The following is a 23,860-nucleotide window of genomic DNA, read 5'->3' as shown; positions in this document are numbered from 1 at the left end:
TTTTAAGCTTCAGTTACGTTATTTACCATAAAAAGTCTATCGTAATGGAGCACTAGCGAAGGATCAAGTAAATTCGAATAATAATTGTTAAAATCATTAAGAATCATTATCCTATTTGAAATTGTAAACTATAAGAAACTCGTATATTTAATATAACAATCTCATTAAATATTCCTTTTCTCTACATTCGCAGTTTCCTCATAATCGGTTCAAATATCCTCGACATTAAATTTCTGGCTGTATTTCTTCTCCTTTGATTCTAGAAACGCCTTGAATAATCCCATATATCAGATTCAAATTTTGATCAATTTCTTATCTAATTTACCTGTAATTTTTTTCATTCAGTTTTAAGTCGAAAGATTACACATATACTTATGTAACAGTCAGCTGTTTTTAATGAGTATACTCGTCATAAAGAAATGGCAATATTTTGTATTACGACGAGCCTTGTCAGTAGTAAAATTAAAATGTAAAATAGTCGTTTCATTGTAACTAAATTCTATATTGTAACAGCCACACGTACTCTGTGTTTGACGAGTATACTTGTCGTCGCTTACTTTTCGCGACACGTTTTAGGTGCACGCTTTTCAAAGAGGTCGCAACACCAACCTAATACGTACTTTCGCGAGCAAATAAATATTTCCTGTATAATACTTCTCCTCTTACGCAGCGTTGTAACTCAATAAATCGACAGAAATAAACACGGCGTTTGCGGATACCATGGCACCTCGTGCCGAATTTTTTCTCCATCGATCGGCGTATAATTCGATCCTGTTTACCCGCAGATTCGCGGTCACGTTACCCGTCAGATAACCACGAGAGACATACGATCTCGATACGATTGATTCTCGATTTCTCGTATTTCATCGGTCACCGTTGTCACCTGTCGCCGTAAGAACCAGCCGCCAAGATATATTCGATTCGCGAGGTTTCGCGCGTGAACGCCGCGGCAACCACCGTCGTATCTGGTGAGAAATAAAACGGGGAAACATTCGTTTCTTTGCCAGCGATCGATCATGAACATCGAGGGTAAGATCGCGCTTGTCACCGGCGGGGCGAACGGAATCGGCTTCTGCGCCGCCCGAAAACTCCTTCGAAACGGAGCGAAGGTAATAAAACTTAATAAATTGTAGCAACGATGGTTATATAGTAAATGCAGAGAGTTTCGATTCTTAATCTTGTCATGTTCTTTCGCTCATTTTCTACGCAATTATATTTTTCTAACGTTAGGAGATATCCTAAGTTTCAACAAAATATGGAAACATACATATTGGTACGCATACTCGATTCTATGTTGAATATCATCTTCGATCGTACAAATCATGTTTGTTGATAGAACGAGAGTGAGATTGAAATATAGAAAGTTGTTGAAAATCGCAGCAGCGTTAGGAATCGAAATTCTCATAACCTGACTATTCGTCTTAATCCATTTAGGAGCAATAACTTATATAATGTCACATAATGTCACATGTTATGTTATATAATGTTATAGTATTGGCAGCACCTTGATTATCCCAACTGATTAGTTTCGATCAATTAAAATATACAATAGTTAATAAATTAATTTTAACATCGTGGCCAAAGTGCTGCGTAGGATTGAGAATAGTTGGTTGCAAGTAGCTTTGTACGTAGGTGCAAACCTTTATTGAGAAATAACACAAAAGTCGCGCGCAATTGACTTGACCTCTATACGCGAAATCATCTGAAAGAAAGTGTTCTAAAATTAGTATAGAGGAATATATGTATGTATGTACATAATTCCAATTATAACTAATAATATCGATGAATATCAGATAAGAGGCTTTTCTCGATTTTATCTGCAGGTTTGATGATGCTATTCAAAAAGAAGATATAAGATTAGCTTATCGATCGATCAGGTAAAAGTCGTAAGAACACTGCACGTCTAAAATCAGCACTTGGAAGAGATTTTCGGAAACAGTACGAAGGACCACCCTAAGAGTTCGTACAAATTCTTCATCTCTGCTTCGAAAATAACGAATTCCATGGGGAAGTCGCGAGGATCGTTGAGATTCTAATTCTTTTGGAATAACGTTCCAATCGGTAATCCTAGAAGACTGAGATTGTCGATCGACAAACTGACCCCTGGAAGGAGAAGAAAGTCAAATAGGGGTAAACATGATTTTCAAGCGACTACATCGATAATCACAGTCATTCGGGTCACAGTTCAGTTTTAAAGTCAAGTTTATCTGTAGAGTCTATGTTTGACTTCGTACACGAAGTTTTAATTCAAAATTGAGTCAAGAGACTCGATCATACATGTGTTTCGATTAGACAAGATTGGGTGGTCCTTCTGTCCCTACCAATCTTTTTTCATCCAATTTTTTCAAATTCGTATGGACATAGAAGTGTTCTATGGTAAATGTCCAAATCCTCTGAGCGAACCAGCTGCGCGTGATAAGTGTACTCTTATATATTTTAGACGGTAGCTCTGTTGGATCTGAACGATTCCGGCGGTGAGAGCGCAGCCGCTGAATTGAACAACGAGTTTGGCAAAGACCGCGCTATCTTTATCGCCTGCGATGTGTCAAAGAGCGAAAAACTTAAAGGTACTTGCAAATTATTAAAGTTTTCTTTATCTCTTGATAAGATTTAGATTGCTTAGATACGATTACCGCGGTCGTAAGAAACGAGGGCACAAAGCGAAAGGAAAAATCGTAATATCATAATAACCGATACATCTCGAAAGCATGTTCCAAGCATAATACTGAAATAAATCTATATAAGCTGGAACCGATGGAACGATCGTTTTCTTCTAAATCAATGTTGTCAAACAAACGACGATCACAATAGAAAATTTCGTGAAGATAATTGTTACATAATATACTCCAAAGTCAATTACCACGAGTGAAATGATAAAAAGATAAATGGCACTTTATGTATAATGTTTACGTAGCTTTTATGTATTTGTGTATATCTAGATACTTTTTACCCATTAGCATAAATATGATTTAATCCGTAATAAAATTTGCATTTTACGAATCCACGTGTAATTCTAATGTTTATCGAGTGTAGGAGTGTAGGAGTTTATGTCCAATAATTCATTGATACATTACATTTTTATTTACCCTTTACAGAGCGTTTGAATGAATAATATTTATCCCTAAATTTAATTTATACGCAGAATCGTTCAAAAAAGTTATCGACATGTACGAGACACTAGATATTCTCGTCAACATCGCGGGCATTATGGACGACGCGGATTGGGAAATAATGGTCGATGTCAACTACGTAAGAGATTTCTGCATCCTGCATACAAATATTATATAAATAAATATATATATAACTTTTGTTACTTAAGGTGATACCGTGACTAACAAGTATTTCCACGTCTACCCCGTAATTCAGCATTTGACAAATGAAATCACGTGCCCAAAATTTCTGCTTTCCGAATTCATTTACATAATTAGCAAGAAGTATGCAAATACCGAATTTCTTTCTTAATTTTTTGAACTTCGAGTAGCTTATTCAATTTATTGAAAGATCAGCAGCCTCTTCGATGGCATTCGTTTAACTTCATCTATATGTAAAAGTAAAAGACAATTATTATCGTGATAATAATCGTGATAATAATCTCATCCACGATAATTGATGTTTAAGGATTAATACCGTTTTGTTTGCCGTTGATAGAAAGGCATTGTTCATGGAACTATCTTGGGATTACATATTATGGGGAAGTATAAGGGTGGCAATGGTGGAGTCATCGTAAACATGTCCTCTGTAGCTGGCCTCGAGGGCATCCCTATAGCGCCAATTTATGGCGGAACGCAGTACGCCATTGTTGGTTTCACTCAGTCGTTGAAGGTAAAAAAGCAAAAGAAATTCTGCTTTGAATGGCAATATACAAAAAATGAAAATTTAAAATACATGAAAATACTTTGCGCTTTATTTTGCTTTTATGTCTCGTACTCAATACAAAGTTATTTCAAAAATGTCTAGCAATATTCTGGATACGTTTTGGACATATTTTCTGAAAGCTTCGCGATAACTTCTAAGTTAAAATAAACATGAAATTGAAATTTTTAAGATGTCCCAGAAAATGTATTTTTTCCCCAGTTGTCACACTTTTAAAATAAAATAGAGCATACACATCTACGCAATAAGCTTTTGTAATTTCTATGTACGTATGTAAGTGCGTACCTTCTTAAAGGAGTGAAAAATTCTCACAAGTGCCATTTCTGTGGATAAGATTTCTCAAAGAAAACATTTTATTCTCCAACATAGCATTATTATGAGAAAACTGGTATCCGTATGCTGACGATATGCCCTGGATTAACGACCACAGCTATGGCTGCCAGATTTATGTCCTCCAAAGAACACGCTATGGATCTTCTCGACGAAGAAACCGCGGCTATGGCAATGGCCACCATGCAGAAACAACCGTAAGCAGAGTGTACAATTTTTCATATTAAAATTCCATGAATTTTTTGAAAAAACAGCTGCAGCATCGAACATACGTTTATTTGCAATATTATACATTTCTAATTTCCAATTCCTCAATTTTCAATTTTATACAAAATTATCGTACAAAAAGATCATTTATTTTGTCGTTGCAGATGAAGTAGCTTATGGAAATCTTAACAAAACTTTCAAAGTTTGCAGCTTTCGTTGAAAATAATATCACATAAATTTGGCTATTTGTCACTCGGATTTAGGAATTCCCTGTTCTTTACGTATCATTTCAATTCTGCTGAAAGTAAATTATGTATATCTTATTTAAAATTCCTTTCCCTTTACTGATTTTCCATTTTCCATTCATACTGGACACTGATTAAACAACATATCATTGTTTGGTGTTCAAAAAAAATATTTACTTAATATCTAAATACCAATACTTAAAATACTACCACAATATAATTGGTTCTGAAAAATATAGAGTATATCTTATCTTATCTTATCTTATTATATCTGAGAGAATAGATTATCATAGTTCAATGAATTATTTCACATATTAATTTCAATGTACACGTGATATTTTGACTCGTCTGATTCCATTAGAAAATGCATCTATTTGAATGAAATAATATTTGTTAACAGGCCAGAACATGTAGCCACTGCTATTATCCAATTAATCGAACACGGGAAGAACGGCGCCATTTACGTCATCGAAAACAATCAACCTGCATACGCGATCGAAATTCCTAGTTATAGCGCCTTAAAAGTCCCTATATAAACATTAATGTAACCAGAGGGACAAACCTAGTTAAAATATTATCAATTAGATATTAATTTCACTTATGAATAGCAAAAATCGGTTGAATTCGATTGCTGTATCTTTCCTTTTTCATTCAAAATTTATATTAATAATATTTTCGTTATATATATTTAGTTGTTAAGCAAAATAATTAAGTTGAAACTTTACCGATATTTGAATGACTTGGAAACGCGCGTTTCTTGCCCGCCATCTTTGTGACATCACGATTCTCTATATATGGTGTACGCTCATGTACATATATGACCATACTCTGGTATGTAGTTATGTATGTAAATTAAGTTAAAAAAATCCAAGTCTAGCACCGTTATATACGTAAGTTCAGTACGTGTTTCTCTTTAATTTTTAATTTTGTTTGTAATTTCTTCTTCATTAACGTTTCATTAACGTTTAAGGAAAGAAAATATACATTGATAATTATTGTTTACTGAATCCCTTAACATAATCAGTTCAATATGTACAGCAATCGAGTCATAATTCACTTAGATATTTCATATTTACTATTTTGTAAGTGTTATTATTTGATTATGTATATAATATTTATGCAAGTTCGTATTATTGGATATGTAATTGAAAGAATATAATCTAGGTAAAGAATAATTTTACCTAGCAAATAGTATAACGAGTACTATAAATGCTTTGGACGTTTTATATATCTTTATATATCTCTGTACGTGTATTTTCTTTTCTCTTAATTTTCTATAATTTAAGAAGTGAACTAATCATACATTCTGGTATTAAGACACACGTGATTTCCATAATTTATTATATTTTAAATACTCCTATCTCTGTTGCAAGCAGAAAGCAGAAGCTAGACAAAAATTTTGGGATTCCCCTTCTTAATATTAAAATATAAAATACGACAATGTAAATTGTCTGAAACAGCGTTTTAGGCGAAATGTTTCGTTGCTGAAAATTTATAATAAATCTCACTGTTCAATACAAAATTATAGTTAAAAGGATAATAAATGTAATCTATGTTAATGATTATTTATTTATTTATTATATAATGTTTCAAGTGTCTCCGTTTGTTACAACTACAAGTAACAGCGTGATGTAATGTACATTATAATTAAAACAGAAGAAGAAAAGAATATATGAAAGTATAAAATCATGAAAAAATACATTCTATTCATTTTAACTGTACGCAATTTATTTTTATCAAATGATTATTCTTATTACGAAAGGCGCGTGTAAGATCAGATCAAAAAGGAGTAAGACAGATTACTACATATACAGGGCGTTGGTTTCAAATCGAACATCCAAGCTATTTCTGCTGTTAAATGCTAACAATAACAAGGACTGACTAATTTTATTAGACCTTTTTAATTTTATTAGATTTTATTAGACTATCGTATTGCAAATAAGCAAAGACGCAAAACGGTATTCCTGTGTTCATGTTTCCTTGTCATTTCTTGTCTTTCAATAAAAATAAGGTTAACATATCTCTCTCAAACTAATCATTTTTAGACAAAACTATATTAATATTTTTTGGAGAGAACAAAAAAGAATATCACAAAGACTGGTGCATAAAGAAAGAATATGTAGATCGACTGAAGGAAATGTGAATGACTTTGCAGGCAACTGCCAGGATAGCCTTCAACAATATCTATGAAGCTTCTTATCGTTAGTAAAATTTGCTTACCTATAGTAGCGACGCAAATAACTTAGATTTTCGACTTAAAACCCCCTATATCTATGTTCTTACATGTTAATCGAAATTACGTATTTATGCATATGCCCTTTTATATAACACATTGCTCCATATTAATCTTTCCAAAACATATATTATTTTACATAATTTCATTCTGTAATCAGTCCTTCTTTGATTTCGAACGTCCATTTATATCGTCTACTGGAAAACCGAATATTTTGCAAAAACCACGGTAAGTGTTTCATGAAAGTGGTTATCGATGTTTCTTTCTTTAATTCAGAGTTATTCCAGTTCTTTCATTTTCATTTTTATTTTCAATTCTCGAGTCAGTAGCTTTTTATTTCAGTTTAGATATCGACACTGATAACCAACGATAGTTACAGTATGATCGTTACTCAATGTACATATTGCCAATTATCGTTAAACAGAAAATGTTGTTTCGAATGAAATCGAATCGAAAAAAATGTTTCATGAAAAATAGCTCCATAAGACAGAATAACGAATCGAAAATTTGCATTTTTTCCATTCATTGATCAATTAAATAGGGACAATATTAACTTAGTAACGACAGAATTCTTTTTCTATGAACTTTTCTTTTTTTCAGCTTTATGAATAATACATTGAAAAAGAGTACAAAATACATATTCACGTAAGATAGATGCTAGATGATAATATGAAAACATAAGAAATACCGTAGTCTTCCACCAACGTCACAAACGTGATCTTCTCCCACTACTTCTTGCTATCACTATCATTGCAAATCAACCAATAGGAAGATTCTGTCGTAAATCTTATATATCTTAGTTACCTTATAAAACCTTTTCAAGCAATAGACATATCGTACAGAACTGGCGAACGAGAAATACTATTCTCACACTTCGTATCGTCGTAAACAAGAACACTGAAAGTACAGTCAGCATGTAAGAGAGTGATATTTCATCATCGAGTGCAGAAGATTAATAAGTCTAATTCTATAAATTAGTCAAAGTCAGAACTCTGAAAGAAAGAACGTTACACATTCTTTGCTTAGGATCTTTTTCACTTGTTTCCTTGCTTCTTTTCTTCACGGATCAATAATGAAGAGGAAAAATTTCTTTTCAGACAATGAACAACGTACAGGACAAGACAGTTTTAATCACCGGTGGAGGCAGTGGACTCGGTTTAGTTTATGCTGAGAGATTACTGCAAGATGGAGCGAAGGTAAATTTTCATAAATAAATCATGAAAATCTTCACTTCCTGCCACGGACTTATTATTTGTTAAAAATAATGATATCGTTTATAGGTAGTTGCTATCATTGACCTAGAAATCCCGTCCGTAGAAATCGCAGTGTCCCAATTGGAAGTAGAATTCGGCAAAGGAACCGCCAAATATTTTCCATGTGATGTAAGCAATGCTGAACAATTCGAAGGTATTTTGAAATTAGCTACTGCACATAGCATTCGTTCTCTGTCGTTTTTCAAAATAACGTCATTTGTCCCCGTTATTTGGGTTCTCGATTTAACGTATCGATCAAATCTTTTGTTATTGATAATTGTGATTTTCCAAAAAGAAAAAAACCAACCAAAAGAATGTGCGAAATCAGATACAATTATCATTCATTATTTTGGAATAAATAGTTTCTTGTCGGTCATTTGTCTTTATAGATTGAAATTAGATAGTTTATATACTTGTATTAAATATCCTGTAACATTTGTATATATTTTCAAATTTATTTCTAACTTGACTAATGATATACTATAACATGATAATCGCGTTTCATAACAGTGATAATGTAATTTTACTTTGTATCATTAATTGACAATTAAGAAAGGATAATTATTTATTTATTCTTTCTCAGTTCATCGAGTTATGATTTACTGTAATTTTGCAGCAACCTTCAAAAAAGTTTGGGACACTCTGGGTGGCCTGGACATTCTTATTAACAATGCTGGTTTACTTAATGACTTAAAATGGCAGCAAACTATTGGCGTGAATATTGTAAGTACAACATTTCTACGAAAGACAATATCACAGTCTGTTGAGATGTAGAGAAGAGTAAGTTAAAGTATTTGTTGACAAAGAACGCTGTCGATCTCTTGAGCTTTATAAGCATATTCTGAAATTTGCATACTTCATGCTGTAAAACCGAAGAAATAGTATCGTTCGTTACTTGCTTCACATTAAAAAAATTATTATTTCGTATTTGCGTGTTTTGTATTATCATATATGTAATTAGAAAAATTACAACATCAATGATGTAGATAAGATAATTAACGAAAAATTTTATAAAGTAAAAACTCTATAAAAAAAGAAATGTGGTTAAATGATTAACATTAGCTTCAAATTATATACAAGGTGATTGAAACAATTATTCTGAAAAATGCATTGGTATGTTTCATATTGTAAAATTGAAAAATCATTTAACACTATGACGATCGACTGGTTTCAAAGGATAGCTTTTACGATGTTTATAGAGAAACTTAATAATTTCAACTGAATATATTATATCTCGGATGACAGTTGAAAACCATTTCTGTAGATCTGTAAACGGACGACTTTAAATTTAACGCAAAGTTATTAGATATACCGTGGATGTATATCGATCTTTGTTTTGTACTTCTTTCTTTGCCTTCGATACTTCCATACTTTTTATTTATTTAATTTATACTATATATATAATTTTATGTTACATACATTACGTACATTCTGTACTTCTTTGTATCCTTAAATTTTCGTTTGTAGCTTGGTCATAGTAATAATTACGCTAATAATTGAGCCATTCAGAAAGCATATTCGTGTTCTCCACAAATTCTCTTCATTTTTTATATAATCCTCACAATAGAATATTAATCGTATACTTATGTAATGTAGCAACGAAGTTAACACGCATTTGATGAGTTCGTCTTTCTGGAAACTCAGTTTAGAAACTAACATGACACCACTATAACATCATTGGTAATAACATTAATTTCTAATCACTAATTTTTGATAACGTTAATCGGTATTAATGTTGATTACTAATTTGATCAATTGTTTCAATTTAAGAACGGCGTAATCCAAGGATCTTTGCTCGCTTTGGATTATATGGGCAAACACAAAGGTGGCAAAGGGGGCACCATAGTAAACATCGCATCGATCATGGCTCTGAAAATCTTCCCTGAAGTACCTATTTATTGCACCACTAAACACACTGTCTTGGCGTTCAGCCGTTGCATACAGGTAACTATAATGCATACAGAGTGAGTCGAGGCACGTAAGAAGCACGATAAGAGCTGGTTCAGCATTCTAAAATAAAAAAAAAGCGTTCATATAAATACATTCCCGACGTATGATCTCGTTCTTGAATAACAGCTTGTTTTGTGTTTACCTATAATAGTTACATACCTACGTTCAGTGAAATTGTTCCAATTTTCCAACAAGGCGTCGTAGATCGTCGAGTTTGTTCGAACAGCTTACAATTTTTTACGATTTGTAGGCAATTTTGGTCGCCAGATTGACGGTGATTTTCAACTGACGTATCAGAAACAAGAGACTTTTTAATTCCATCGTAGCTAATAATCGAATGAATTCATTCTCTTTCGATCGAATGATTATGGATCGAATGAATCGAATAAAACCAGCACGATCTATCATCCGTTTGCCACGAAATCGTACATTTAAGTAATTTCGTATTACAAAATAAACACAAAACTCGAAAACAAGCTGATAGACAGTGTGTGTTCATATGAATTTTCCTTTTTACTTTAACGTGCTGAATTAACACTTACCGTACATCAACCCTGTATAAACAAATGTATATTGTCAGATTGGACAAACGACTGATAGAGATTCGTGGCCATAACTTTTGCCAGTTTTGTCATAGGATTCATTTTCAGAAAATTAAATATAAATTTAGAATTAACAAGTATACATTAAATACTTTGTGTCGATTCAATTTCTTATATACAAGCTATATATTGTAAGCCCTATATGTATTGGTTTGTTCAAGAATTTCCATTTTGTACGTCGTATTTATTACAGCATTTATATACTAATTGATTCCAAGTAAATGTATTACATTTCATAACGTTTGACTGTACTATCGTATGACAAAGAAAAATTGAATGCTATGTAAATGAAAAATGGAATCTGATAAGTAAATGTACTACGTTTCATAACATTTGACAGTAGTTTCGTATGACAAAACAAATTTAATGCTATGTAAATGAAAGGTGGAATCTGATAAAAAGTAACATTTCATTGGATAATGACAGTGTATAGAAATACTTTTTGTAACTTCGCAAGAATACTGCCCCAAAAATTTATACGTTTATACCAATTGTTTCAGGAACACTTTGACAAAACTGGCGTTCGTGTTCTTGTACTTTGCCCTGGTGCCACAGCAACGCCGATTTTAGATGAAATGACAGAGAAATCTTTAGACTTTGTTGAAAAGAATGCTGTTAAAACAATGCAAGAATCACTGCTGGTACAACCGTAAGTACTCACTTACATGTTACTCACTTCGTTTCACAGTTTCGAACATAATCTGAAGCTGTTTGAATATAGAGGAAATGAAATGATGCCCTTAATGTAATATAAATGATATTACAGAATATTGTTTTTGTTTTTATATCACCAGAACGCAACACGTAGGAAGAGGCATGGTACAGTTTCTCCTGAAAGGTGAAAATGGAGCTGTCTGGGTTATTGAAAACAAAAAACCACCATACGCTGTTGAGTTTCCACCTTTCAAAAAAGTGGAGGTGAAGCTCTAAAGATGAATGACTAATCTTTTGTATTGTATTATTGACTTGTCCCATTTTGTACTTAAAGAGAACCTCTGAAACAAGTGAAATTCAAATAATGGTATTTGAAGTACTTTATCAAATTGCAAGCTACACGCAAGCATACGTAACGTAAAAGCGACATTTTTCTTAAAACAAATAAATTATTAAAAGCGAAAACCTACCGTGTCAGATAGATTTTTCACGTTATATGCGAAAAGCGATATCTTTAAGAATTGTAACTAGAATTGAGTATAAGAATATTGCAGGAAATAAACGCTGCTATATAATTACTTTATTGATCAAAATTATTTGATAGGAGATCGCCTTTAGAGTATAAAGTGAAAAATCTATCTGGCCAGAAACTTTTATACACCACTGTAAGTCACAAAAATATTCACTTTTTCGTAAGTAAAATGAAAATTAAACTTACCACTAAGTAGAACTAATTCAAAGATCGACCAAAAGCGCTAAACTACACGTCGAAGCTTCTCGCGGCTCTCGTAAGCAATAAAGATCAAGGGACGTCACGTTTTGCAATGGATCATCGATGCGGATAACGAAAGATTCGTGCCCTCGTTAAACATGATGGCGCGCAAGAGGTCGAAGATCGCGACACGAAAACAACTTCTTTCGTATCAGTTCGATACGAAATACTTTCAGTACAGAAACACATCCAGTAGCTACTAAGACACTGTCTGTTTCGATTTTCAATTTCAATAATTTACCTTTAGATTTCTTCCTTTCCTCTCTCTCTCTCTCTCTCTCTCGCGCGCTTCTCTTTAGATTCTTTTATCTCTCGTTTCCCTATCTACGTAAATGAGACAATTAAAACAGCAATCATTTTGCAGTGAAAATCGCGCGAGGCTGTTTCACAAACGTTTTAAGTTTACCATATCGCGTATTTGATCGACAAGTTTGACTCTTTTAAAAGGGAACCATATGGTGAAAATAATTTACAGTACTCCGAGTACACGATTCCTTTCGTATTTGTATTATTTTGGACGAAAAGAAAGTGTCGGCTATTTATTTCATATTTTTCTTCGCGACAAAGGCATAATATAGTAAAATATGCAAATCAAGGATAAAAGAGTCATTGTAACGGGAGCTGCAGGTGGCTTGGGTATGACTATTAGCAGAGAACTGCTGCGAAATGGTGCATCCGTAAGTACTTGTCATCTTGATAATCATTGAGAAACTTTCTGAGAGAGTGACATGTTCGTTTGATTTTCACAAGTATGAAGAGAACCAAGTTCTTTGAGAATTCTCTATGATAATCGATTCAAAAGTAGTTGATATAAAAAAAAACTAAAACTAAAACACTTGCAATACAGTTTACTCGATTCACCATTTTATCTTACGGACTTTCTTTTTTCTCAAAAACTCTTCTATGATAACCATGACTGCAGAAAGAAAATAAAACAAAGTTTAATACTTTAACGGAGAGTGTCTGCTACAGAGATTAGAAAAGATATAAAAGATTTACACTAAACGTAGATGCGTGTACTCGTAATGAAAAATAATTGCAGGTAATAGCAATGATAGATATCGAGGAGGTAGCTGGCAAGGAAGCGATGAACGTGCTGAACGCAGAATTCGGCCGCAATCGTGCTATATTCTTCCAGTGCGATGTCGCGAACAATTCCGAATTCGATGGTAATTATATTTTTATACAATATACAATGCAAGTTTTCATACGCGACGTTGTGACCGACGACAATGAGTTTGATTTTGTCTGAGATTGTTAAACGTCGTTGAAGAAACCGATGAAGTGACTTTTTAAGAAATTCGTGAGAGATGGTTCGACCTCTTTAAAAGGGAACTCTCTAAATACTTTGGTTTTTATTTTCGTTTTCTTCAGATATCGATGGTTATCCTAATTAATTCGATATATTATGTTAATTAATATGGATATGTTTTAGCACGCAAAGTTATTGCCAGGTACCGTATAAATCATTACAGATTATTTCGATTATTAGCATATTTATTAAGATACTCGTCGATTAATTATTGATTCACGTTACGTTTTAATCAACTATCCAAATACCTGTTCCTTCGGATCTACGAAAAATAGTAGCGTTAAATTATGCTTGATTTGAGTAACAGATACTTTCAAGAAAGCTGTGAAGACACTCGGCGGTCTGGAGATTCTAGTGAACAATGCTGGTATCATTAACGAGAGCGATTTCACTAAAACCATCGATGTAAACGTGGTAAGCAACAGCAAGAACAACGACGTTTGTCCGAATGTAATATTCTTGCAACAGAATAGAGAGCTTAGGATCAGAGATCTAGACGATGGCTGGAACCATTCGAGTTTCTTTCACATTTCTGTTATCTCGGATTCTCGATTATTTAACTAATAAATTAACAAACAAGATAGAAAGAAAGATAACGCATAAATGTAAAAGTTAAAACCTAGGAGTTTCAGCGAAATTAAAAGTAAATTAAATAAACGAGGTAAAATAGCTTGAATAATTATATGATTTTCTATTGCATTACCTGCAAATAATTTCAACGATGAATAATTATTGACTGTATATATATAAAATCTTGCGACTAAAAGAAAAATATCTAGCATTTCATTCAGGAAAAACTGATCAGAAACAGCGTAATATCGATGATATCGAACGTCTTAGGATTTATTGTTGCAATTCGTTAATTGAGATCGATTTGCGTAGACAGCGGTGATACGAGCGACGCTTCTAGGAATCCAACAAATGCAAAAGGACTCCGGTGGCAAAGGCGGTGTTATCGTCAATATATCGTCTGTGGCTGGTCTGTATTCTTTATCTCAGCTTCCAGTATATTCCGCTACGAAACATGCAGTGGTTAGCTTCAGCCGTTCGTTCGCGGTACGTTATGGTTCATCGAGAAACGTCGTACACAGTTATTCTCAACTTCATGCCTGTCGACACTTCGATCCTTAATTTCGATGGTAATTTTGCAGCAACCTTATCATTACGAAAGGACTGGAGTAAGGATAATAGTGCTGTGTCCCGAGCTTTCTCAAATGTCCAATGTAAAAAATTCAGAAGTAAATCCGTCGCAAGATCAACTGATACAGAAATATTTCCGAAGGTATTTTCAACGAAGTAACAATTACAGAAATATTTGGTTTTGGAACTAGGTCCAAAGTTTGGAAGAATTTTGACAGAGCGTGTTCTTCGAATAATTAAGAAAATATTCGAATTATATTGGAATGAGAATCTTGTATCTTTTCTATTTGGAGAATCTTGTATCTTTTTTATTTGGAGAATAAGTTTGTTGCGATTGATTGGGTTTTTCTGAGAATTATAATATTTCAAAGATGAAGGAGAGCAGAATGGATTTTTGCATTTATGACTGTTGAAAGACTCTTTGAAGCTAAAATTCGAGCATTAATTACACACTTTGGCAACGTTCGCCTAAAAATTGACGCTAACTCTTCAACTTTATCTAATATCTTTTTTCTTATTGTCGTTATTTCTATGTCCTTATTACTATTATCAAGCCGCTTTATTGTATCAGAGTGGACAGCGTGGCGCACGGACTGGTTTACGTGGTGAGATGCGCTCAGAACGGAAGTATATGGATCAGCGAGGATGGAAAACCTGTCTACGAGATACAATTGTTCGACAGCCTACCGCAAAAGCATAATGATTCCATATTGGAAGAAAACGAGCGTAAAATGCAAATAGATTAAATCACTGAATTCTGTAAATAGACAATATTAATATGTTATGTGCGTGATGTATATATTATTTTGTATTACTCTTACTCATGGTGTTTTTTATGTTTGCATAATTTACGATAAAAGTATCTGAATGTAATAAATAAATGGCGATAAGCAAAATACGCGTTTGTAATCGACCTGACAAATCAAACTACACGAAGAAAAAAAGGAAACGATATTGAAAGTTTCCGTAGGTTTTCCTATTATTTACATATTTAACACGTCATCTTTTTCTTTCGTTATTTTATTTATATTATGGCAAACCCAAAGCGGATTGCGTTTAAACATTGGCATCGTTCGAAAAGAACACCATGGTATAAAATTTTAATTTGGTCTAGATTTACGCATCTAACAAATACATATACACACTTATCTGTTTATTTAAACAAGGACAGATTTAATTTAACTTACTTATATCTCGTTCCAATAATTATGAATTTTCTCACAACTTACTTGATTTATGAAATCCTCGTATTTAGCAGGTTAAGAAAGCATACATCGAACAAAGACAGAAAAGGAAGTAATTATATCGTAATTACACATATGACTATCGACTTCTTCGCATGTCAGTTACACTATAGATAAACCAACTTTCTATGGTCGAAAAAATTCATGCCAGTTGATGTGCGCTATCATCGTGTGGCAACGTAACAAACAACGTGTATCTCAACTATTCAAGTTAATTTAGTTTTAGATACGTAGAATTGAGAAAAATACATAAAATCGTAAAGTTGTGCTATAGAACTGGGCACGGCCTGATTCCTCGTGAAAAAAGAATATAGAATAATAGATATAATAGAATAAAATGTTTTCACTCTCGGTTATATTTTCAAGGAAATAGAGTTTGAACGTGTTCAGTTAAGAATTGACCCAATTGACGAGTCTGACAACTTTTCAAATTTATTTTTCTCGGAGAAAAAGCACCTTGTGAAAAAATTGTATTTTACGTTTTCAACTTATTTTCACACGTGCAACAAACTGCTATCGATTATTTAATTTTACCTAGTCAGCAATTAGCCACGTTTCTGTAGACTCGATAAATTTTCAAAGTCTATTTTCTCGAAAACTAAGCCGAGAATAAAGCAATTTTATTTTATATCCTTTTCTAATTTGTTTAAAAGGAATCACGATGTGCTCAATTTTACGTGTTAGTCGATCGTTACCTTTGTAAAGGAGAAGTCTATATTCTACACCTACAATTCGTAATTTATTCACTGATATTGTTAATGGGTTAATTAATATTCAAAAAGTTTATCGTTCTTGTTTACGTGATTAGTATTCAACTTCTCTAAAAACGCGCGATATGCTTCCATAAGCTTATTTATCACAGGAAGATGGCACGGGCAGTGGTAAATTACAAAATAAATTTAAAACAGCAGTGCTTGTAACATTATCGATACCTTTACTCTTTACTCGTTAATGTGCGAAATTGATCAATACATCTTCTCTTCGTTTAATGAGTATTATTACTAACTTCTGTACTAAATATTTCTTATTATGTTCGTAACAGTCGTCTATCTTAAACTATTATACGGTACGTTCATACTATTCATTCGTATATTCAACGTTTATAAAATTGTAATGGTTTCTCGTATCACTAACAGTTTTAATTCTCTTCTGTTGGAATTGAAAAATTGAACAATTAAAAATCGAAAGATCAACGAGGCTAGGCTGTGATATATTTCTTCCGACCGATCTTCATTTGTAAAAAGAAAAATAATTAACTAGATAGTGCTCCAAGTCTTTCAATAAAAAAAATAATGATTCACGCCAATAAAAATTTCATTTTCTGCGTCAAATTTCTCACAAAATTATGATTTGTTCAGTTTGAGAACCCTAAAAAATGTACGCTTCGCGGGAGTAAAAATATGTTTTTGGACACTAGCGGTTACGGTATTTTCTTATCAAGGACCACTGGAAACTCGATTGATCGAGAGACCATGGGTCTCTTGAACTTTGATTCGAATCTTTTATCGTATAGAGAGAAAAAAAAGACCAACAACTCTGAGAGATTGCTGCTTGGCCCCGTTCCTTCCTACGTTTTCTCGCGTACCAACCATGCAAGCATATACTTAGTATAATACGTGTCGTTGTATAAAGGTGACGACTATTTACATTCACGTGGTTACACGCAAGCGATTCTTAGGTAGCAGATAATTCGTTTGCGAAACGTTAGAGTACGTGTACAAAACGTTCTAACCAGATCGAGTGAATGATAACCTGATAATATTCTGCTTAATATAATATCCACGTCTATAGTTGCAGATTGCTTCGTCAGCCGTAGAAGGTTTCGAATAATATTCTTTGAATGGCATAGAGATATCTACATACATATATGATACAGAAAAGAATCTGTGCAAATTCAGAATCAATTGCATCTGACATTTTACTACGTATATGATGAATAATAGCAATTTTATAAAAATATTCTTACCATTTTCGAACTCGTCCCTTTTAGAATCGAATTCTTTTTCGATTAATTGTATCATGGACAGTGAAAATTTCATTTAAAGAATATTACTGAATTGTCATTTTATAATTCTAATCCTTCCAAGATCGAGGTGTCTTTTTCCAATTGCGCGTGAAATTTTCTTGAGAATGTTAAGAAAATTTTACATCGTTTAGTGTAGAATTCAAACACTTGCCTGATTAGTTAAATGCCAAACGATAAAAATGGTGATGATTTATTTACGAACATTATTTTTAAAAGTAATTTCGACGGTAAAATCGGAGAAACGTAAAGAACAGGACGTCGTTCGTCATTATTCTAAAATGATAAGCTCGAAAAATACGCATAAAGAACTGAATTGTTCTTATTTGTATTCTTGAGACGAATGATTTATATTTATCTATTTCTGCAGCTTTCAAAGTATTTTTAATCGATATAAGGATCTTCATTGAATGTTAGTAAACGATTCTTGTTATTATTATTGTAAATGGCGCATTGTAAAATTTATAATTATTCATATTTTAAAAAATTCGTTTTTAAATCTGCACACCCTATATCTTCATTCAAAATTAGAACCTCCGTTTGTCTAATACTTTCAATCGATTATGCAATAATATCGTAACAATGCGATCAAATTCGTCAGTCGAAATCATTGCTTTTTCTTACAAATTTTGGTGGAAGAAATAAAATATGTGAAAATTAAAGAAAAAGAAAAAGGAGGATGGAAAGAGGAAGATAAAGAAAATACAAGGAAAGTTAAATCAAACAAAAGAAAGGAAACTAAGAGAAATTAAATATTAAGATAAAAGGCAAAGTATGATGGAGAGAACCGAAAATTTAATTTAAATTAATTATTTTATTTGAAAAATTAATGTAATTTAATGGACTGAAAAACAGAAAAGGAATCGTTGAAAAGTAAACTATAATAAAAGAGACGAAACAGAAAAGAACGAGGAAAGAAAGAGAAAAGGGAAGAAGAAGAAAAAGAGAATGCGTTGTTTCTAGCCTGTTACTCGGAGTAAAGTTCACCGCGAACCGAATCATACCAGATTCGCGATGCGCCTTTAAAACGCGTGGTTTCGCCGCGATTTATCACAACTTCGCCGAGACGAACACATTAAATGCACTTTTTTCGCGATAACAGACCTCGAAGCACGAGCTGCGCGTACGTCGACACTTTATCGCAGCTGCGCGCCACACGACACCGCGCAACTATGTTTTCCAAGGCTTGAGACTCAACCACATCCGGCGAAACAGTAGTTTCAGCCTTTTGCGACGAAAAGAAAAACCGAACTAAGAATAAAAAAGGAAGATAATCGCGAAAAGTGAAATTTAGAATAATATAATTCTTCTCAAAAGTCACTTTATCCTCTGTCCTTATTTTAATAAGAATTACACAGTCGAACCTTGATGACTCGATCCTCTATACTCTATAGGACTGTAATGTCGTTCATTTTCTTCCATTCTGCTGTAAAAAACCTCCACAAGTCAGAATACACTGACTCGTTGCAAAACTAATTTGAACGCTTACCTTAGAAAACTTACATTCATATTGTATTGCGATATATAAAATATTTTCAAATTTCAATCCATCAGATTTGATGAGCAAACTAAAGCAAACTAATAATCCAAGACGTATTTGCAACGTACAAACGGTAACAAACTATCATATTTTTCTTCCTAAACCTCTCTTACTTGAAAAACTCGATAAAACAAAATCTCGGTGACTGAAAGAATTCGCACTCCTCTTGAGGTTCGAGTCATCAAGGTTCGACAGTATTACGGATTTTCCCTTTCACTTCTTTTTCTTCTCGTATAACAAACAAATGTAAAGTCAAAGATTGAAAAAAATCATTGATAAATCAAGTTTAGTACATCAAAAAATATCACATGACGCACTTACAAGAGATTTCCTCTAATCGCCCTTCCTTCGCAGTCCATCAAAGTTCAACGATGAATCGAGGAAAGTGGATAGGCGCCGAGACCTGTAGGAATTACCAATGATATAAGAGAGATGGATGGGTCATAGAATTTGTATCATAAGATCACTGCACCATAATTGCATTTATAGAATCGGCAATACGCATGAAGCAATCTAGCATCGATATCATACGACATTCCCACATTTAACAGTTTGTTTCGTAATTTTTCTGTTTTCACGAAATTCCTGTGAAAGAATGATGTAACCGTATGATAAAGAATCTAGTGCAGAATATGCAACATATTTTACTTAATCTCTAAAACTCTTATGATTATTATTATTAATATTACAATTAATCATATTCATTAGTATGATTAATATTATTAATCACAAAATCAATTAATCATAATTAATATTATGGTTAATATTATCGCAACATAAATACTCTCTTGTTTATATATATGTATATATACTATTATAATTTAATTGTAATGCCTTTGAGAAGGTAGTGTGATCGTATCGTATAATTGTAATTTAAATACGGATATAAATGTAAATTTTATAATACCAAGTATATACATAAATTTCATTTTTACAAGTCCTCTAGTGGCTTTAAATTTTCCAAGACCTTTCAACAAAATTTGATAAATTGAAAAGAATTTATGATAATTTATATATTTTCAATAGAATCCACAATTTAACACGTAGACTTTTATATAGATATTGAATTTTACTAATCCTAATAAATAAAAAAATCTACTACTACTACAATAATATTATACTAATTTTATATTACAATATCAATTTACATCATAACCTAATTTATTTTTACCAATAATAATTTACATTACAACATCATAACCTAAAAAGCATTAAAGAACAAAATTAATAATTTGAAAGATATCCAAAGTATCATTACAAAACATTTATACCCGTAATACAGAAATATAACTGCCAAATTGATAATAAAATACAACGAATTCAATTAAAATTTTACCTTCGATTGTAATTAACTAAAATTCTTATTAGCACATCATTCACTGACATATCTTTTACCTGACGCATACAATTAAAACTGCGTATACAACACAGAAGAAATCGTGTTTATCGATAGACTGCAGTCATCGAAGCATAGTGTAATTGGGTTTATCGCGAGAGCAGACGCCGCCACTGCGTTGAAATTCCTTTCCGAGCGATCAGCAAATGCGCGATAAGAGATCCCGGCTGAATTAATTACTTTCGATGGGAAGGGTTAATTAGAGAAGCTATCGACTGTTCGCTATTCGTCATCGTCCATCGTGGATAGAAGCGGCGAGAGGAGAGAAACAGTCGGCCCCTGTTATCCATCTAACCACGGGGCATCCTCCACGATAACAATCCAAGACTTGGCTTATAAATACCATCGGCAAAGACCGATCGAACTTTAGTATACCGAGACACGTTAACCCCGTCTTGTGGCTTCTAATTCTTTGTAAACGTTATCTCGTGTGTCCGATTCTCTTGCGATTTCCTTTAGACAAAAATGGGTACGTTTTAAAGCGTACTTTTAGAGTGAATAAATAAAATATATAAAGAAGAGTACCATTTACTCGAATGATTTCGGTTTGAAAAATGAATAAAAGATGCTATTATTTTGCTTAAAATTTCTCGCCTTAATAAATTTCAAATTAATTTTTCTTGATAATTAGTTAATTAAATAATTTTGAATAATTGGGTTGAATTAAATCGAAGGATTCTTGAATTGATTTTTCAGTATATGGTGAATATTTTTTGTTTATATGAAAAAAGCTATTATTAAATGGAAGAAGTAACGAATTGTCACGCAATAAAGTGTCATTATTAAAGTGGCAATTTCATCTTCGAATATTTCAGTACTTTTAAAATATTTCATTTGAACATTCTAATATTAAAACTCTTATTTGTGAAAGTTTAGTTGTTACGTAAACGTAAAACGATATTTTTAATGACGCGTGAATTTTACAGAGAATGAAGACGCTAGAAGCAGACGATCTTCCTCGTCTGAGAAGGCGATAAATGGATTGGTTTCTGGAAAAAATGTGCTTATCACCGGCGGCGCTGCAGGTTTAGGGAATGCGTTTATGAATCATTTTTTGAAACACGGTACAAACGTAAGTGTGTTCGTAAATCGATTCCAGAGATAACATCAAATTTTAAAAGTATTCTGTCATTTAAATTAAATCGGTTTTTAGAAAATAACTATATTAGATATTGATGCTGAAACCGGAAAGCGAATAGAATCGAGCGTAGAAAAGTCCTATGGCGAGAAAAAGGTGCACTTTATCCACGTCGATGTCTCCAATTACGAACTTATGGCTGGTGAGCATCAAATACAGTATCATACAGAGCAATAATTGATTAGATAACACGTTATTAAGTTTTTACGAGTTTCTAAAATGTAGCTGATAAAATATATACGATAGAAGCAAACTGGTTGACTGGACCTTGATCTAAAAAGAACATAAATATTTTGATTTTAGAAACCAACTGATTGTGATATATGTTATGAATTACCTGCATGTGTTTTTCTTCCCTTTTATTATATATTAATTTTTATTCGTTTTTCAATTACAGCGGCTTTTGAGGAAGCTTTGAATTTCATGAACGACATCGATATTGTTGTAAATAATGCCGGTATCTTGGACGAACGACGATGGGAAAAAGAAATAGCGGTTAATATTGTAAGTAATGAAGGGCTCTAATTTTTTATTTGCGTTTGTTTTAATCAAAAAGTATTCTATTGTTTCTCGATCTTGTCAGGGAGGAATGGTTTGCACCGCATTACTGGCTGCCAAATATTTGAGCAGAGACCAACTTGGACACGGAGGAACTTTAGTAAATATTAGTCAACATATAGATATTAAAAGCACTGCTCAACTTCCGATTTACACAGCCACCAAACATGCTATCATTGGTCTTTCACAATCTTTAGCGGTAAGATATTTATTTGACTGAACTAATCGAGTGATATACATTTCGTAATTTTAAAAGTACTGTCGTTAAAATATTTGTTATTATTAGTTGTTAATATAAAAAAAAGAAAAAAGAAAAATGACTGATGATGATGAGATTTATTATTAAATATCATTCATTCTCAATACCTTAATTTGTTTTTTATTTCGTATATCGTTTGCTTTCCTTCAGAGATTATAATCAGCCTACAAAACACACGATATCAGAAACAGCAAATTTGATTAAATAAAAAAACTAATGTAAATCTACTTTAGGATTCTTACCAGTACGAAAAGACCGGTGTTCGTGTGATAACTCTGTGTCCTGGTCTGACAGAAACCGCCCTCACAGTGAACAGTCCAAACAGATTACTTTCTCGTGTTATGAAGGCGGACTTCGTAAAAAATCTCGAACAGCTGTCGATACAAACGTGAGTCCTTTTCCATAAAAATTTTACTTTGAAAATTAACAGAACTAATTTTCATTACTAAATCTGTTTTTCTTCTTACAATTAGTCCGTATGTGGTAGCTCAGGGTCTAATGTCAATACTGAGAATCGCAGAATCCGGTACTATATGGGTGATTGAAAATGGTCGGTCTCCATATGAGGTCTATGTTCCAAATCCACGTAGTTTGCGACGTACTTACAAAAACAATTTCACGCTGGCTGAGACCAAGGTAATTACAAAAGGTCGGCCAATTAGAGAAGTCTGTGACAATACACGAACAGGCCTGATGAGCTGCGCTTGACGGCACGATGGCGAAACATCTTTGATCATGATGATCTTCCGCGGTATTCAAGAAGCTCTCAGACTGGGACCACTACGATGTGTTGTCGTCTTGCCTGAAAAAGTCCCTCGTAGTAACATACGTGGAGAATTTCGAATGGAAAATTTGTCGATGGTCGACGGAAACTATCAAACTGCATCTTTTTCGATCACTTGAAAAATTGTTGAGGAAAAGAGGTTCAAGCTGCAGACTGCTTGGTATTTGTTAGTCATTAATACAATGTTAAGTATTTATATAGATAGTCATACATATATACTCAATGTTTTGTACATAAAATCAACGTGACCATATTTAAGAGGTTTCTTAAATAATTACAATTGTTGACAATAATGATATTTGTTTTGTAATATGATCAAGTCTTTTTTTATTTCTTCAACCTTTGTT

At 32.9% G+C, this 23,860-nt stretch overlaps 3 protein-coding genes across 3 annotated transcripts; all 3 read left to right on the top strand.

The window, feature by feature from the left end:
- The first annotated feature begins 908 nt into the window (after positions 1-908).
- On the top strand, positions 909-11,674 carry LOC117207125 (uncharacterized oxidoreductase YuxG-like). The gene is made up of 12 exons (XM_033447023.1): positions 909-1,109; positions 2,441-2,567; positions 3,143-3,249; positions 3,649-3,822; positions 4,243-4,400; positions 5,056-5,188; positions 7,986-8,084; positions 8,169-8,295; positions 8,758-8,864; positions 9,912-10,085; positions 11,194-11,342; positions 11,488-11,674. The coding sequence occupies exons 1-12, from the start codon at positions 1,017-1,019 to the stop codon at positions 11,621-11,623; spliced, it is 1,584 nt and encodes a 527-aa protein (XP_033302914.1). The 5' UTR covers positions 909-1,016; the 3' UTR covers positions 11,624-11,674.
- Positions 11,675-12,195: 521 nt separating this feature from the next.
- On the top strand, positions 12,196-15,467 carry LOC117207115 (15-hydroxyprostaglandin dehydrogenase [NAD(+)]-like). The gene is made up of 6 exons (XM_033447007.1): positions 12,196-12,796; positions 13,162-13,288; positions 13,739-13,845; positions 14,314-14,487; positions 14,583-14,713; positions 15,143-15,467. The coding sequence occupies exons 1-6, from the start codon at positions 12,704-12,706 to the stop codon at positions 15,315-15,317; spliced, it is 807 nt and encodes a 268-aa protein (XP_033302898.1). The 5' UTR covers positions 12,196-12,703; the 3' UTR covers positions 15,318-15,467.
- A 5,641-nt stretch (positions 15,468-21,108) lies between these two features.
- On the top strand, positions 21,109-23,828 carry LOC117207114 (15-hydroxyprostaglandin dehydrogenase [NAD(+)]-like). Its single transcript, XM_033447006.1, has 7 exons — positions 21,109-21,243; positions 21,701-21,846; positions 21,928-22,054; positions 22,310-22,416; positions 22,496-22,669; positions 22,963-23,117; positions 23,203-23,828. Exons 1-7 carry the CDS (start codon positions 21,240-21,242, stop codon positions 23,435-23,437), a joined length of 948 nt encoding a protein of 315 aa, XP_033302897.1. The 5' UTR covers positions 21,109-21,239; the 3' UTR covers positions 23,438-23,828.
- The last annotated feature ends 32 nt before the right edge of the window (positions 23,829-23,860 follow it).

Source organism: Bombus bifarius, unplaced genomic scaffold (assembly GCF_011952205.1).
Source record: "Bombus bifarius isolate JDL3187 unplaced genomic scaffold, Bbif_JDL3187 scf7180000008022, whole genome shotgun sequence".
Classification (NCBI taxonomy): domain Eukaryota; kingdom Metazoa; phylum Arthropoda; class Insecta; order Hymenoptera; family Apidae; genus Bombus; species Bombus bifarius.
The sequence above is the reverse complement of the archived record's forward strand: the minus strand, read 5'-3'. Positions and strand labels throughout refer to the sequence as shown.

What these genes read in the sequence shown, in the direction of transcription:
- LOC117207115 (XM_033447007.1), top strand. Translation starts at nt 12,704, where the DNA reads ATGCAAATCAAGGATAAAAGAGTCATTGTAACGGGAGCTGCAGGTGGC. An exon ending in AAACCATCGATGTAAACGTG is followed by an intron (nt 13,846 to 14,313) that starts GTAAGCAACAGC and finishes CGATTTGCGTAG; the next exon opens with ACAGCGGTGATACGAGCGAC. An exon ending in GCTTCAGCCGTTCGTTCGCG is followed by an intron (nt 14,488 to 14,582) that starts GTACGTTATGGT and finishes GTAATTTTGCAG; the next exon opens with CAACCTTATCATTACGAAAG.
- LOC117207114 (XM_033447006.1), top strand. An exon ending in CAATTACGAACTTATGGCTG is followed by an intron (nt 22,055 to 22,309) that starts GTGAGCATCAAA and finishes TTTCAATTACAG; the next exon opens with CGGCTTTTGAGGAAGCTTTG. An exon ending in AAGAAATAGCGGTTAATATT is followed by an intron (nt 22,417 to 22,495) that starts GTAAGTAATGAA and finishes CGATCTTGTCAG; the next exon opens with GGAGGAATGGTTTGCACCGC.
- LOC117207125 (XM_033447023.1), top strand. Translation starts at nt 1,017, where the DNA reads ATGAACATCGAGGGTAAGATCGCGCTTGTCACCGGCGGGGCGAACGGA. An exon ending in GTTTCACTCAGTCGTTGAAG is followed by an intron (nt 3,823 to 4,242) that starts GTAAAAAAGCAA and finishes TCTCCAACATAG; the next exon opens with CATTATTATGAGAAAACTGG. An exon ending in GCGCCTTAAAAGTCCCTATA is followed by an intron (nt 5,189 to 7,985) that starts TAAACATTAATG and finishes ATTTCTTTTCAG; the next exon opens with ACAATGAACAACGTACAGGA.